Raw genomic sequence first — 13,612 nt, forward strand, 5'->3', positions numbered from 1 at the left:
CAAATTTTCTCCGTATTTCCAACCTTGAAAAACATTTATTTATTTCAAATCTGCCAGAGAAAGTGGCATTTCCTTTGGGACTACATATCCTTGGTAGCTTTGTGACCTGAAACGATATATAATTGAGTGGATAAAATTAGGTTTAGATGCAGGTAAAACTGGAATTCAAATACTACCTCACTGATTCATTAGCTTTAAAATTCATACTCAGTTTCTTCACCTAAAACAGGGGTCAACACACTACTGGCCATGAGCCAAATCTAGCCCGCTGGCTGTAGAAGTTAGTAAAAATTTTTTGAAACACAGCCATACCATTTGTTTTCATACTGTCTGTAACTGCTTTCACATCACAAGGCTGAATTTGCATAGTTGAGACAGAGACCCTCTGGTTCATAAAGCCAAACAATACTTATTGCCTGGCCCTTTACAGAACTTATTTGCCAAGTCTTAATCTATAATACAAAATAATAACATCCTGATTTGGTTTCTGTGGGAATGAGATAAAAATAATAGGTAATGCAAGAACTCTACACATAGTTGAGACTCAATAAAGAGTAACTACACATTATCACCCATTAAACAGAGAATCAAAATCTAAACTTCATAATATTTTTGTTAGTTTTTTTTTTTTTTTTTTTTTTTTTTTTTTTTTTTTTTTTGGCTAGTTTATTGGTCTTTTCTACACCCTTTCTACCTAGGCTGTTGTATCCAAAAACAAAATATGAGCTTGACTTCCTCAAACTTGAATTAAACTAATCTGCCACCCCACTGCACCTGTCTGTTGCCATTTCTATGGCTCTATTCATCTAACCTCTCAGGGTTTATGTTCTATTGTTTGGGAACATTTGCTTTATGGTGTTTCTAGAGTAATCATACAGGAAGCCCAAAGATTCTTCCACCAATTTGTTTTCAATTTTTAATTTTTTTATTTAGAAATAATAAAATAAGACATAATATATAAAAATATGTACAATCCATGGTTTGTGCAGTACAATAGGAAGACTTTAGATACAAAAAGACAGCAAATGGGAAAATAATAACTATCACGATTGTCAATGGCTAGGATTGTTCAACTTGCCAGAGCCCAGAGCTGAAACTCAAAATTACTAGAAAAGAGATTCTACTTTGCTGAGGGTTAGGGATGGGCAGGTAACTACGCCACACTTTTTTTTTTCACCTGAACATTATTAGACACAGAGTGAAAAAGAACTCACTCTACTTCTCAGGACAAGCTTTTGCTTTTACTGAGTGGTTTATTATAAAATATGAAGTGACATTTATTAATTGTAAGGGAAATACGATTTACGGGACAGAGCTCATCAAATAAACATCAAGACTTGGGGTAGGAGTGTATTGGGAAGAAAGGAAGTAAAGAGAAGAAAGAATGCATTAACAGAATAAAAACAAAGTAAAACAAACTTTTCTAGGAATTTGAAAATGACAACAGTGCTATAGTGACATCCTTAAAATGTCTGATTCAAGTATACTCTTAGAGGGATAGAAAACTACTCCTTTCTCAATAATCAAAATAGAATTCACTTTGTCTACATTTTATTTAAAAATAGGATAACCAGGAATCTATGGCTCCCCCCAAAAATATAGTGCCCTTCCAGATATGGGCAAAAATTCTTTAAAAGGGAATAAATCCTAAGTAAATTCAACAGGGAATCTGCTTGCAATAGAGAAGCAACACACATCTGGGAATCGACCCCAGATATTCACGGTGAGTCCCCTCCATATGCATTCTAATGACATGTGTACACTAATTAAGGAGACCCTGTCAAGAAGGACAAATATTTTGAAGGTAAAATGCAGCAATGAATGTCGTGCATTACCTGTGTCTTGGCTCTTGACAAAAAAAAAAAAAAAAAAAAAAAGAAAGAAAAAATTGCCATTTAAAGCTTGTAACTGTTAAAATGCTAATAACTAGAAAAAGGTTTCAAATGAACAGTCCATGCTGAAATAAATAACAGAAGAACATAGCAATACGAACCTTATAAGGCTGGTATATATTTGCTAAAACCATGCTAACCCGTAGCATATAGGTACTAGCTCTCAGACATTGCTGCACTGACATTATACTTTCTATGGCAATTATTTTTCTTTACAGACCTCTATTTACATTTGGCTTTAAATATGAAAATATCTGATAAACTTTATAAAATGTACACTTTAAAAACATAGCTTCTGCAAAATTTTCTTGAAAAAACAAACCTGTGCACCAGAAATTTTATATTTTTTTCTCTTTTTCAGAAATAAGTTGAAAGATTTCCCTCCCTCTTTCTTGCCCCCCCCATACCCACCCCCTTTCAAATTTCTCAAGTCTTTTTAAGTGGCAGCACTCTGTGTTTAGGGGGAGCCTCTTTTGTGGCCACCCCCATTCTCCACTGTATCTTCATTTAATTTACATATCACTGAATACTCTTTGGTTTGATTATTTTCCTTTGCAAAACATCATAATAGCAGCAGCTGAAGCCCTCAATATCCTCTCACTGTCAAGAACCAAATTGTTGCCTCTTCTGTAAGTTTTCTTGTCCACTCAATCCCCAATTCCTCCAACTCTTTAAACACCTTCCCAAACCTGCCTTAACATTTGGATCTAAAACAACCACTTGCTTAACATCTCTTTCTCGGTTTCATTGAAAATAACACCTCAGTTTTCAAAGCCATCAAATCTGAAGGCTGAAAACAGCAAAAATTGTCATAGTTTTGCAGGCACGGCATTCAGATATGGCTGTTCAAGAACCAGAGACCATCACAAACATCAATTTACAAAATATGTGATTCTAGAACAAGCTGTTTTTTAATGGCATACAGAGATATAATACCATAAGAGAGTTGATTTTGAGACTCCAATTAAAAAGAAAAGTCAGTAACCCCAGAATTCACAAATAGGGAATTTTAAATTAAAAAAAAAACAAAAAAAAAAAAACAAAAAAAGAGTTCCATTATTGAGCTACAGTGAGAAAAAAAAAAAAAAAATGTGTCTAGCAAGGCAGTCAGCCAGGCAGGGGAGGCTTCTGGAAAACAATGTGTCCTTCCTTAGTAACCTGCTCTAGGGCTCCACAGGAGACAATGCTTAGCTCACATTCAATCATAAGTATGCACACAGAAAAGGGAAATAGCCTTTTTAGACCATTATCTCCTTTACTTGTCATTATGTTGTATTTTTATGACTCTCTTTGACCCTAAAATACTGAGACATTTTCATTACTCTCCTCTGCCATAAAAAAGGCAAGTTTCCTCTTCCTCCTAAATACTTGATCTGAAGTGCTGCATCAGATTGGTTTGTCCACACCTCCCCGTTTCCCCGCTTTGGCATTCACCGCCCTATCTGACACTGTAGGACTCACTCCAGACAGACTGATCAGAGGAACAAGCGTGGAGGCCAGGTGTGGCATCTCCTCTAAGGTGAAGGTGGGCTGGCGATGTCCTGACAGTCCAGGCAATAAATTCAGCAGCAAGGGTTTACACCCATTTATCTTTCATGCTGGATGGCTCAGTTTTGAGAATGCCAGGATGCCAAGGAGGTCCTATGAAGATCTTATGAAATGAATTTTGGAATGTGCAAAAGGGAAGGCCCAGAAACATGTAAGAGTACATCACCATCTCGCACACTACACATGAGCCTGGCCAGCACTGCCTAGCAGGAAAGGATGGATGTTGGTATTGTGTGTATGTGAATTTTACTGCCCCTTTCTTCTTCTTCCTCTTAAAATAAAAAAAGTTACATGAAAGGACAAAATTTTAAAAAGCACTACACTGACTAGACTCGGTGAGTATGATGCTCTATTTTCTGAATAAGGTGCAAAATGAACCGGCGGTTCAAGGTCTTGCTGAGGTTCAAAGTTATTGTCTCTTGATTTCAAGGCAGCCCATGGGGCTTTGTTTTCTTTTAAGTGTAAGCTCCACTGTGCAAAAATATGCATTATCTTTGGTATTTATTTTAGGTAGTTTAACTTAAAATTTGAGATAACCCATTAACATCATGGAGGAAAAAAAAAACAACAACAACCCAGAGGCTACCATTTGGCTAGTGTTACATAATGCCCTTATGTAACAAAGAGAGAGAAAAAAAATCAATTCTAGCAAACAAATTACTGGCCTCAAAAAATCAGGCTCTTGTTTTGGCAGTTGATAGCCAAATACTTGCCACTTTGAAGCGCATCATGAGCTTTCAATCAAGTTCAACACTGACTTTAAAATTACACAGAAGGAAAACTACACTGCAACAAAAATACACATTTGTGTTCATGTAGTTAGCAGCTTTTCAAAAATTAAGGCAGAGTCTTGCCTTTGTTATGCCATTAAAAACATCCTTGTTCCCTAAAGAGAAGCATTCTGGATAAATCAAATACCCAACCAAGGCTTGCCTGCAAGTTCAAGTTTTGGAAAAACACAAAACAAAACATAAAAACCCATAACTTATTCTACAACATCTATGTGCCATTGGGTCACAATGGAGGCATGGTTAGTGCTTTATGCTAATCATGGAGCTTACAGTCTTTCTTTGAAACCATTGTGCTTGCCTCAGTCCCTTGTGGCCGCTTGCTTGACCCATCTTGACCAGTACCGTCATCTGTATAACTGTTTTGGGCCTCTGACCAACAGACCATGTTGTAAAGTAACTATTCCAGAGGAGGAATCAGTCAGTCATATCTCCGACTCTCGCCGTAAGGGCCTGGGCTCTAGAGGTACACTTGCCTGGTTGTGAAGGTCTATGTCAGGGGGCGTGTCCGTACTAGTGCTTTCTGGAACTCCGTTTTCACTGTCATCTTCCTCTTTGCTTGTGAGGGCAACTTCATTTTCATAGCAAAATGAATTCGCATTTGAGAGGATGTATTTCTTTTCTGCTAAGTCTCTTGCACTGCAAAGGGGAGTGTTGGGGACTTCGTAAGTTTTGTGGAACCTGGAATAGTCCACTTTGTAGTAGTGCTTCTCTTCAAAGAGCACAGGCTCATAGCGGTGGCCCCACAGGATTTCATTTGCTAGATAAGAGCTACGGCACTGTGTCGTCATGGCAGTGGCTTCCACCATGCCTTCCAGTATGACCACGATTTCAAAGTCTGCATTGTCAATGTCCTGTTTACTCAAGTCATATAAAGGACTGTCTTCGTCTATTTCATGGACTATAGTGATTGGGGACACCAGAAATATACGATCGATTCCACTGTCAAACCCAACATTGATGTCTATTTGATCCAGAGGGATATACTCCCCTTCAGAAGTGATTCTGGATTTGAGGAGCTGTGCTCGGACATGAGCTTCCACCAAGTGGCTTTTCCGAAGATTGCCCACTCGCCACATCAAACACAGCTTGCCATCTCTCATGGCAATCACAGCATTGTGACTGAAGACGAGAGTCTCGTTTCTCTTCTTTGGCTTTGCCATCTTGGCCATGACTGCACCAATGATGAAAGCATCAATGATGCAGCCCACGATTGACTGGAACACCACCATGAAAACAGCAATTGGGCATTCATCCGTGACACACCTGAAACCATAGCCTATGGTTGTCTGGGTCTCAATGGAGAAGAGGAAGGCAGCCGTGAAGCTGTTGACTTCGGACACACAAGCTTTGCCCTCTTTGGATGCATCCAGGTCCCCATGGAGCAGAGCTATCAACCAAAACACACAGCCAAAAAACAGCCATGACAGGACGAAAGCCAGGCAGAAGATAACCAGCATCCACCGCCAGCGAATGTCCACACACGTGGTGAAGATGTCTGCGAGGTACCGTTGCCCCTTCTCACCCACATTGATGAACTGAACGTTACAGTGACCATCTTTCTTCACAAAGCGGCTCCTGCACTGTTGTCGGGTGTGGACTTTACTCTTCCCGTTCCCAAAGCCATTTGCAACTGCCATGGTGGCCAACTTCATACCGTCTTCTTCTGAAGAGACAATGCTGTAGCGGTTGGTTCGCACACTGCCCATCGCTTCTGCTGGGGACTCCAGTGCCTCTGCTTTGGAAAACAGTCCGAGTTTTTGCAAAACGCTTTGGAGAAACAGTTTTGAATGTTCGGTGAAGACACACACACACAAAAAATGAGGAGAGATGGGTGTCTCTGGGAGCCTCGGGGTTCTACCAAGGTCTGTCTGCTGACATGCAGAGTTACTTTAATAACTCAGCTGACATCCAGAGAACATGTCCTGCAAGAAAAGAGAGATTGTGCATTACAAAATAAGCCACTCTTAAAGAATTCTACTGTCTAAGACAATACATCCTAACAAAAACACATAATCAGGTAAAGATAAGTATACTTCACATTAAATTATAAGGTTTTACATTTCTTTGTATCCTAAGCATGCTTTGTAAACCTTTTATTTAAAAGCATAAAGTCGTTAAACATAGGAGAGTTGTCTGTGACAGTTGTTCAACCAAAATGTCAGGTCAGGTCCCCTTTCCCTTATTTTTGGCCAGGGATCTAGAATACTCTATTTTTCAGGTCTACCTCTCCCTTCTCTTATTCTCTTCTTTGGCCTGCCCCACCTGCTACGATCCCTGTTAAGCAGATGAAAGACTGTCTGATCCCAAGGTTTGTCGTAAAATTTTTGGAAAGAGGACATGTTTAGAAATCTTCGCGTGGATGCAGTATTGATATTCACTGAGTTGCATGTGCACTACGGGAGAATATGAGAGCCCCTGATGGCAAGGTTGAAATCGGAAGACAGACTATTTTGTTTAAATGATATAACTAGCAGACCGGATAGGCTGAGGAAATGCTAGAGGACGAAAGTCAGATTCCCACCTACAAATATAATAGTGATATGGATTTTGGAGTAGGCTTGATTGAGTGTATCCTGAAAACAGAGGGAACTAGTGGACAAAACCTCCTACGATGGTGAATACTGCCCCTATTGCTTATAATCATCTGAAATGGATCCCAGTTTCTGGATACTGTTTGGGCTTGCTTCATCACTTCTCACACTTCAAGCAACCACTATGCAGAAATGCCTGCTAAGTCTCTATTAGTGCAGGTAATTCTGGCTTGAAGACTTTGAAGACGCAGGTTTGCTCTGGGGGATAGAGAGCAATTCTGTTGCCTAGCAATAAGAGTCCTGAAATTCTCCTGAGATGGGGCTGTCATGTGTAATGACAGGCTAGGAAGTAAGCACCATTGTGCGAAAGGACCAGGTCTTTAGCGGATTGAGATAAGGCAGGAACTCATTTCATGTCAGTCCAATGCTGTGTTCTCTCAGACAGAGACAACTGTGTAAGGACAGATCATAAATGCTAGTCCGCTTGCTTTCATTTCCAGCGCTGTTATTTGCTACAGGTTCCTATGGAGAAGGCACTCACCTTTACCTAATATGTGCAAATAGTAGTTCTCAGTTTTCTCCAATTGCCTCATTCTTCCCTAGGTAAGAACTATCTATTTACTTTAACTTGCCATCCTCACTCCTAAGAAACTATTTTCCTTGACTAACTAACAAAAAACTAAGAGAAAGTCTAAGGTGCTTTCTTTACCAAATGTGTGATAACAAAACGAATATAAGTTAGAACTGAAAAATAAAGCCCATCCTTAACTTTTCATACAACCAAATCCTTCTGCTATATTAAACGGGGGCAATGAATAACTCATGAAAGGAGTCAGAGATTTGTTGATGCCTGATAATGAAGACTCCATTTTTTTCTTTTCCTCTAAATCCATTAAGATTACACAGTTAACAGAACCGATTTCAGCCAAGCCAGCTGCAAACAAATAAAGCCATCCATTTACATTGTTTTTGTGCGATCCCTTAAAAAGAGGCAAGGTGCATTGCCTTTGAAAATGCCTTGTTACTGTCTTTTGACTTCTTCTTTATCCAAGTTATTATGCAAGAATGTGCCCCAACACATTTTTCCTGAGATTAGTCATCTCTGAAAATTGCAATGTGTGTTACATTTTGGCAGCTTTTGACACCTAAATGATGCTTGGTTTGAAAGTGCCTTTGAATCACTTTATAAAAAGAAGTTACTGTGCTTTCTTAACCTTCCACCTGCTTCAATGTTTTGTCTGCTTCACTGTGAAGTTTGCACTTGGACCAAAGAAACAAGAATCCTACCCCTCAAGGTTCTAGATCCTGTACATGGACAGCATTTTTCAAGTAATTAGTTCATCTTAGTTGCCTCACATTTCTAAACAGACGGAGACAGCAACACCACCAAATGCAGGTGTACGTTTCAAAAAAAAGGGAGAAGAGCTTCATTTAATGAATGCTTTGTATTCTTGAGTTCTGATTGACTTCAGAACTTTGTATTATAAGCTGACACCAAGAAATTCCCTTTTCATGATTCAAAACAATCCTTCCTTGTGAGTTACCATTAGGGGCCATGAGTAGACAGTGTCAAATTTCTTCTGACTTATTTCTGTACTCCTTCCAGATTAAAACATAACAACCATATGAAATCTAAAGACTGAATTATGACTTTCCAAAAATCTTGACCCCGGGACATTTGTTTGAATTCCACAAATCACACAATACCAGCTTCCTATGAATAGCTTTCCACATTTAGAATCTTGAAAGTGGTCTGTATTGAGAGACTTATTGTCTTATTTCCATTGCTAATAACAGAATTTGTCCCACATGTGGGGCATCATTTAGAAATTTTACCATTTCTTCCTGGAAAGAGAAAAAGAGGAGTTTCGCTTTTTGGTTTGTTTTGTTTTGTTTGGCAAAATGAAAACTTTTGCCACTTCAAATAGATATGCCCCAAAACAGATTTATGTGTGTATGCATGTGCACACACATATACTATGTATTCAGACTTTTTGTGGAGCTGATTACATAGCTAAAAGCTAGAACCTGTCAGGGTTTGATAGGGTAACGGTCTTAATGTTTCATGGTAAAAATTGCTTTCACTGTTAACCTGCCCACATGCCTGAGCGACTTTAAGCAAGCACAAAACTTCCTTGCCCGGTACTCTCTCACTAGCAATTACCAATTCGTGAACAAGCTGGGAAAAGCTATCATTAAAAAAAACAGGGCTTACATGCAACTTTATTTCAAGCATATATTCAAAATAATGTTTTGAGATGCAATCAATTAGGAATAGATGAGAACACTAAGTGATACAAATCCAGAGAATTGAAATTTGATTTGATGAACAATGTGTAAATTTCCCTTCCAGCCAAAATATTTAAGGGCCTAGATGTAAATTTCATGGACACAAATAATCATTTTTATCCAGGCCATAACCCATGATGTAGAAAGTATTTTTGGGAAATTGAGAGGTTACATGTGGTGCTGTTCATGTTAAGACTATTTATAGGCTGAGCCAAAATTAAGCATAAGCAATGGAAAAAATAGTTCAGCGCTTTAAACTTAGGTAGATGTTAAAGCAGAACGAGCTATGGATAAATGTAAGGTCAAGGAGATCACATGGTACAAATGGGGGATCTAAATTGCTTTGACTTATAGAGGTAATACTTCCAATATGGTTTATGAATGACTAAAACAAAATCAAATGAGAGTAAATGTGTCCTGAAACACGGTCATGATGTGCAATGAATAAGAAAGTTTCCAAGGATAGGAAATAAAGATAGCAAAAGAAAACGTACTGGGCTGAGAGGTCTGCTAATGAGTGTTTAGAGCAGCTATTTCCCAGCTGACGCCATATAGACCAGCCTGAGTGTGCTCTGGGCACATGTTGCTATGTGAGCACAACTGCTAGGAAAGCAACCTCTTAGAAGCTCAATAAACATAAGGGAGGAGGAGGGGGAAGAGGGAGGGGAGGGGGGATACCCATCTATCTACGTGAGCCCCATGTCTAACATTTATACTCAACGACACTTGGCTTGTAGCACTGCTCAGCACCTGCATATGCTGAAAAACAGACATGTTTGGTAAATAAAAATATACACTTAAAAAATTGAAACATCCAATCTGTGCAGGTAGCTCTTTTCAATCTTTCAGGCTACGCAAAAGTCATACAAGGACGCTACAGCTAACCAGAGATTCTGCAACTGAGGAAGGAGTCCGAAGGATGTAGAAAAACTGTGTTCTTTTATTTTTTTTAAAAAAAGCAAAATTCACAAGAGTTTAGATCAAATATTTCTTATGGAGACCAAGAACATTAAAAAACAAAGTGTCATTAAAATATGAGAAAGGAGGGCAGGAAGCTAAGTAAAATGGCCTTGACCTTATCCTCACCCTTTCCACCATGCTTCAATGAACATCTCTTACCCCTTCTGAGCACCAGGATTTTTTCCAGATAATGGCAAATAGAAATGAAACATTTGGAAGTGAGCAGGAAAACGCTAACAAGTGTACCGATAATGTACATCAGACACACAACAGTGATTGGCTAGAGGAAATCTGGTAGCCTATTGATTATTCATGTGAAAAGAAAACAAATGGCAAAATGCAATATGGATTCTCTGCATATCCAAGGTTTTCAAATAACACCTTATTTCCTAACAAGTAAAATCTGAATTTATGAAAATCGTCAGAATGCACAGCCTTATCCTAGTGATCATCCTATGATATCCTTACCCAGACACAGACATTAAACTGCCCATTTCCTATCCTTGTTTTTTTTTTTCCAATTGTCATGATGAATCCATGCTATGATGCAATCTTTTTGCAGAATCAAGTCGTTTTGACTATTTTGCTTCCCTAAAACCACACTGTCTTCAAGCCAGGTATTACCATTATTACTAAAAATAACAAATTGATTAAGGGAGAGTCATATGTAATGTGAAAGTTTTGCGATCCTCAGGCTCAAATCCAACTCGGGCTCCCGCTCTTCTTTCAGGAAGGCAACTTTGAGACACTCACTCTGTTTGAAACTCACGGCTATACTTTGAAGCAATGACGAAAAAAACAAAAAACAAAAACCAAAAAAACCCGCCAAGGATCAAGAATAGTGCTAAGTCCCAAGATTTGCCAAGGTTTAAGACCAGGGCTCAAGACGCACGCCCAAACCCTCAACCACGTTTTCTTTTTTTTTTTTTCCCTTAGAGTGAGAACCGAACACAGACACTCTCGCCCTTGCCTCCAAACCCAGTATCTCGCTACAGCTGGTGCACTGGAAGTTATGAGCACAAACAGATGCTGCAGAGAAATCTGTTTCTATTGCTCAACTGTTCCAAGCATGTCTCAGTATTTTTAGCTCTGGGGATGTTCTGGTGCGCACACAAACTATATAGGCATGATCTGGGACTCCGGAGCGTGGATGAGCGCTACAGCAGTGTGACAGCTGGGCACCTCTGGAGCAGCGGGGCAGGGTAGGGTAGGGGACGGCGGCCAGAGTCCATTCCCCAGGACACACCGGCAGCGAGCGAAAAGGAAGAAAACACAGCAGCCCTTACCTGTTGCTGGCGCAGGAGCATGGGGACATGGAGTGGAAGTGGGGGGTACAGAGGCATGTAAGATCCAGTGGTTTGTAAAAAGCGAGTGAGCCAAAGCAAACCAGAATTCCCAAGACCCAGCCTGCCGGCGCCGGGAAGGCTGCGCGCTGGCCAGGGCTCCAGTGCGCTCTGCAATATCCTGGGCTCTTTTGAGGCGGTCCGTGCGACACCGGCTCTCCTGGCCCCGCCCCCGGCCGCTGCCGGCCAATCGCAGCGCTCCTGGCCGCGCGGCCGGCCCCGGGAACCGCGGCGGGGAGGGGAGGATGCTGCGAGGCGTTGCCAGCGGAGTGAACCTGCCGCCGCCGCCTCCCCCTCCACCCTCGGAGCCCGGCCGGGGGAGTCGGGCCGGGCCGGGGAGGAGGAAGTTGCGGCCCAGCTGGGACAGCAGCAGGTGGGAAGCTGCGCGCCCGGCTGTTGCGGCTGCCTGATTGCAGCCTGGCCTTGGGCAAAGCTTCCTACTCCGTCTGGAGCCCCACACACTTCCCGGTTCCCCCGCTCGGGGGCCGCTTGCCCTGCGTGCTCCTCGAGGGGCCTGCGAGGTGCCAGCGCCGGGGAGAGACATTTACCGCCGGGGCAGGATTGCTCGTCGGCCCCGGCACGTGTCGCTCTCCCTTCCCTCTCTGCCGGAGCCCCTCGGCCCTTGGAAGTCCCCCGGGGAGGCTGCAGCGCCCGGAGAAGCCGCAGAGTCAATGGGGCGAGGGACTGGGGCGGGCGAGCAGAGCACCCAGGATTGAGACGCGCGCAAGTGCGGTCACTGCAGCGCCGCTTGGCTGTTTCTTCTCCCGACAGTTCGCGAATTACTTACAAGGAGCCTAGGCTTCTCTGAAGGGTGGACGGCTCGTTCCCTCTCGCCTTGTCCGCCGTCGATCTCTCCGCCGCCGCCCGGCACGCTTTGCTGATCTAAAATCAGAACAATTAAGAGAGTAATGATTTTTTTGGAATAGCAACTCCTACAGACACTCAGATCTGCCCTCGCTTCAGCGCCTCCCAGCCCTCATTCCCAGCAGCCAGGCGAGAGCGCGCAGACCCCTAAAAAGCAACTTGTGTTACCCGGGTCTGGATCCTGGAACTTTATAAACTAATCCGTGTGTGTGTGTAAACCGAAGAGTAAGTGCCTATTATTTCCGAGTACTTCGGTGTCCTAACGAAGCTTTGCTTCTAAAGGACAGGATATGTTTTAGGAGTCTCCTTCCACTGAGTTTTTTAAATGTTTATTTCCTCGAGCGATCAAATGTGTCTTTTGTGCAGTTTATTTAAACTTCGAAAGGCCTCCTTGAGTCGCTAAACTAATTGAGCAAACTAGCTGGTATTGTGGACGGCGCAGTCGGGATGGATTTTTGTGTGTAGGAGAGGTGAAACTGACAATTCAAGGAAAGGTTCTGTGCGAGTCCCCACCTCCCATCCTCATATCCACACGTGGCCCCTAGGAGGTGCTGGTGAAATACGGTTGCTTAGGTTTTGCAGATACGCACTTAATCCTGCCTCACCAAGTGTGCCTTTTTTCTTCGCACTGAGCAAGGTACTTAAATTAAAGGGGTGTGCAAGAGATGATTCATTCAGTGTAGCTGCTCTGATAGCCAAATGGCGATGTGGTTCCAGTTAATTTGTTGAGATTATACTGTTCACCAAGTCCTGTTACCAACTCTGTTGCCATGAACGTGGGAATAATACCTGCCCCAAGGGAGGTCTTCTTTAACATCTATTGTCATGTGTTATTTATAAACAGCTTGAATTAACACTGTAAAATAGATGGATGTCTAAGAACCTAGGCTGTATAAAAGAACCCGAGGATAGACAAGATAACTCTATATTAACCAAAGGATAATGAATGAGTTCACCGCTTAGTTCAATAAGCTTCTGAAATATGCTTCCTCCTGGACTTCTAAGAAACAGGCCAAAACTTTAATTATCCTTTAAAACATGTTAAGCCTAAATAGAAAAAGGAAATTAATCACTTATAGATTTTCTCTTCTTTATTATGATTCAGTTGGTGCATCTGTTGATGGCTAAGAATTTTCCAAACCATGTGAATTCAGAGAGGCAACACTTTTGTTGTTGTTGTTCCAGGTAATGAGCTCTCTTTGAAAACCAGTCACTCGGAAAGGGATGCCATTTTTATGCAACTTGGTTCGAAATGGTTTTGCTTTAGTATTCTATACACCACAGGCCAAAATAGTTTCATATGATAAGAAAATCTTTAAAGAAAGGAACACAGAGTTATTAGGTTATGGTTGGCTGTATAAATTTAGCTGGGCAGGGGGAGGAAGGTCATAATA

General features: G+C 41.5%; 1 protein-coding gene across 1 annotated transcript; it reads right to left on the minus strand.

Annotated features, from left to right (window-relative positions):
• Positions 1 to 906: 906 nt before the first annotated feature.
• KCNJ2 (potassium inwardly rectifying channel subfamily J member 2) lies at positions 907 to 11,477 on the minus strand. The gene is made up of 2 exons (XM_050762329.1): positions 11,298 to 11,477; positions 907 to 6,153 (listed from the first exon to the last, which is right to left on the minus strand). Exon 2 carries the CDS (start codon positions 5,935 to 5,937, stop codon positions 4,654 to 4,656), a length of 1,284 nt encoding a protein of 427 aa, XP_050618286.1. The 5' UTR covers positions 5,938 to 6,153; positions 11,298 to 11,477; the 3' UTR covers positions 907 to 4,653.
• Between the last annotated feature and the right edge of the window lie 2,135 nt (positions 11,478 to 13,612).

Source organism: Macaca thibetana, chromosome 16 (assembly GCF_024542745.1).
Source record: "Macaca thibetana thibetana isolate TM-01 chromosome 16, ASM2454274v1, whole genome shotgun sequence".
Lineage (NCBI taxonomy): Eukaryota > Metazoa > Chordata > Mammalia > Primates > Cercopithecidae > Macaca > Macaca thibetana.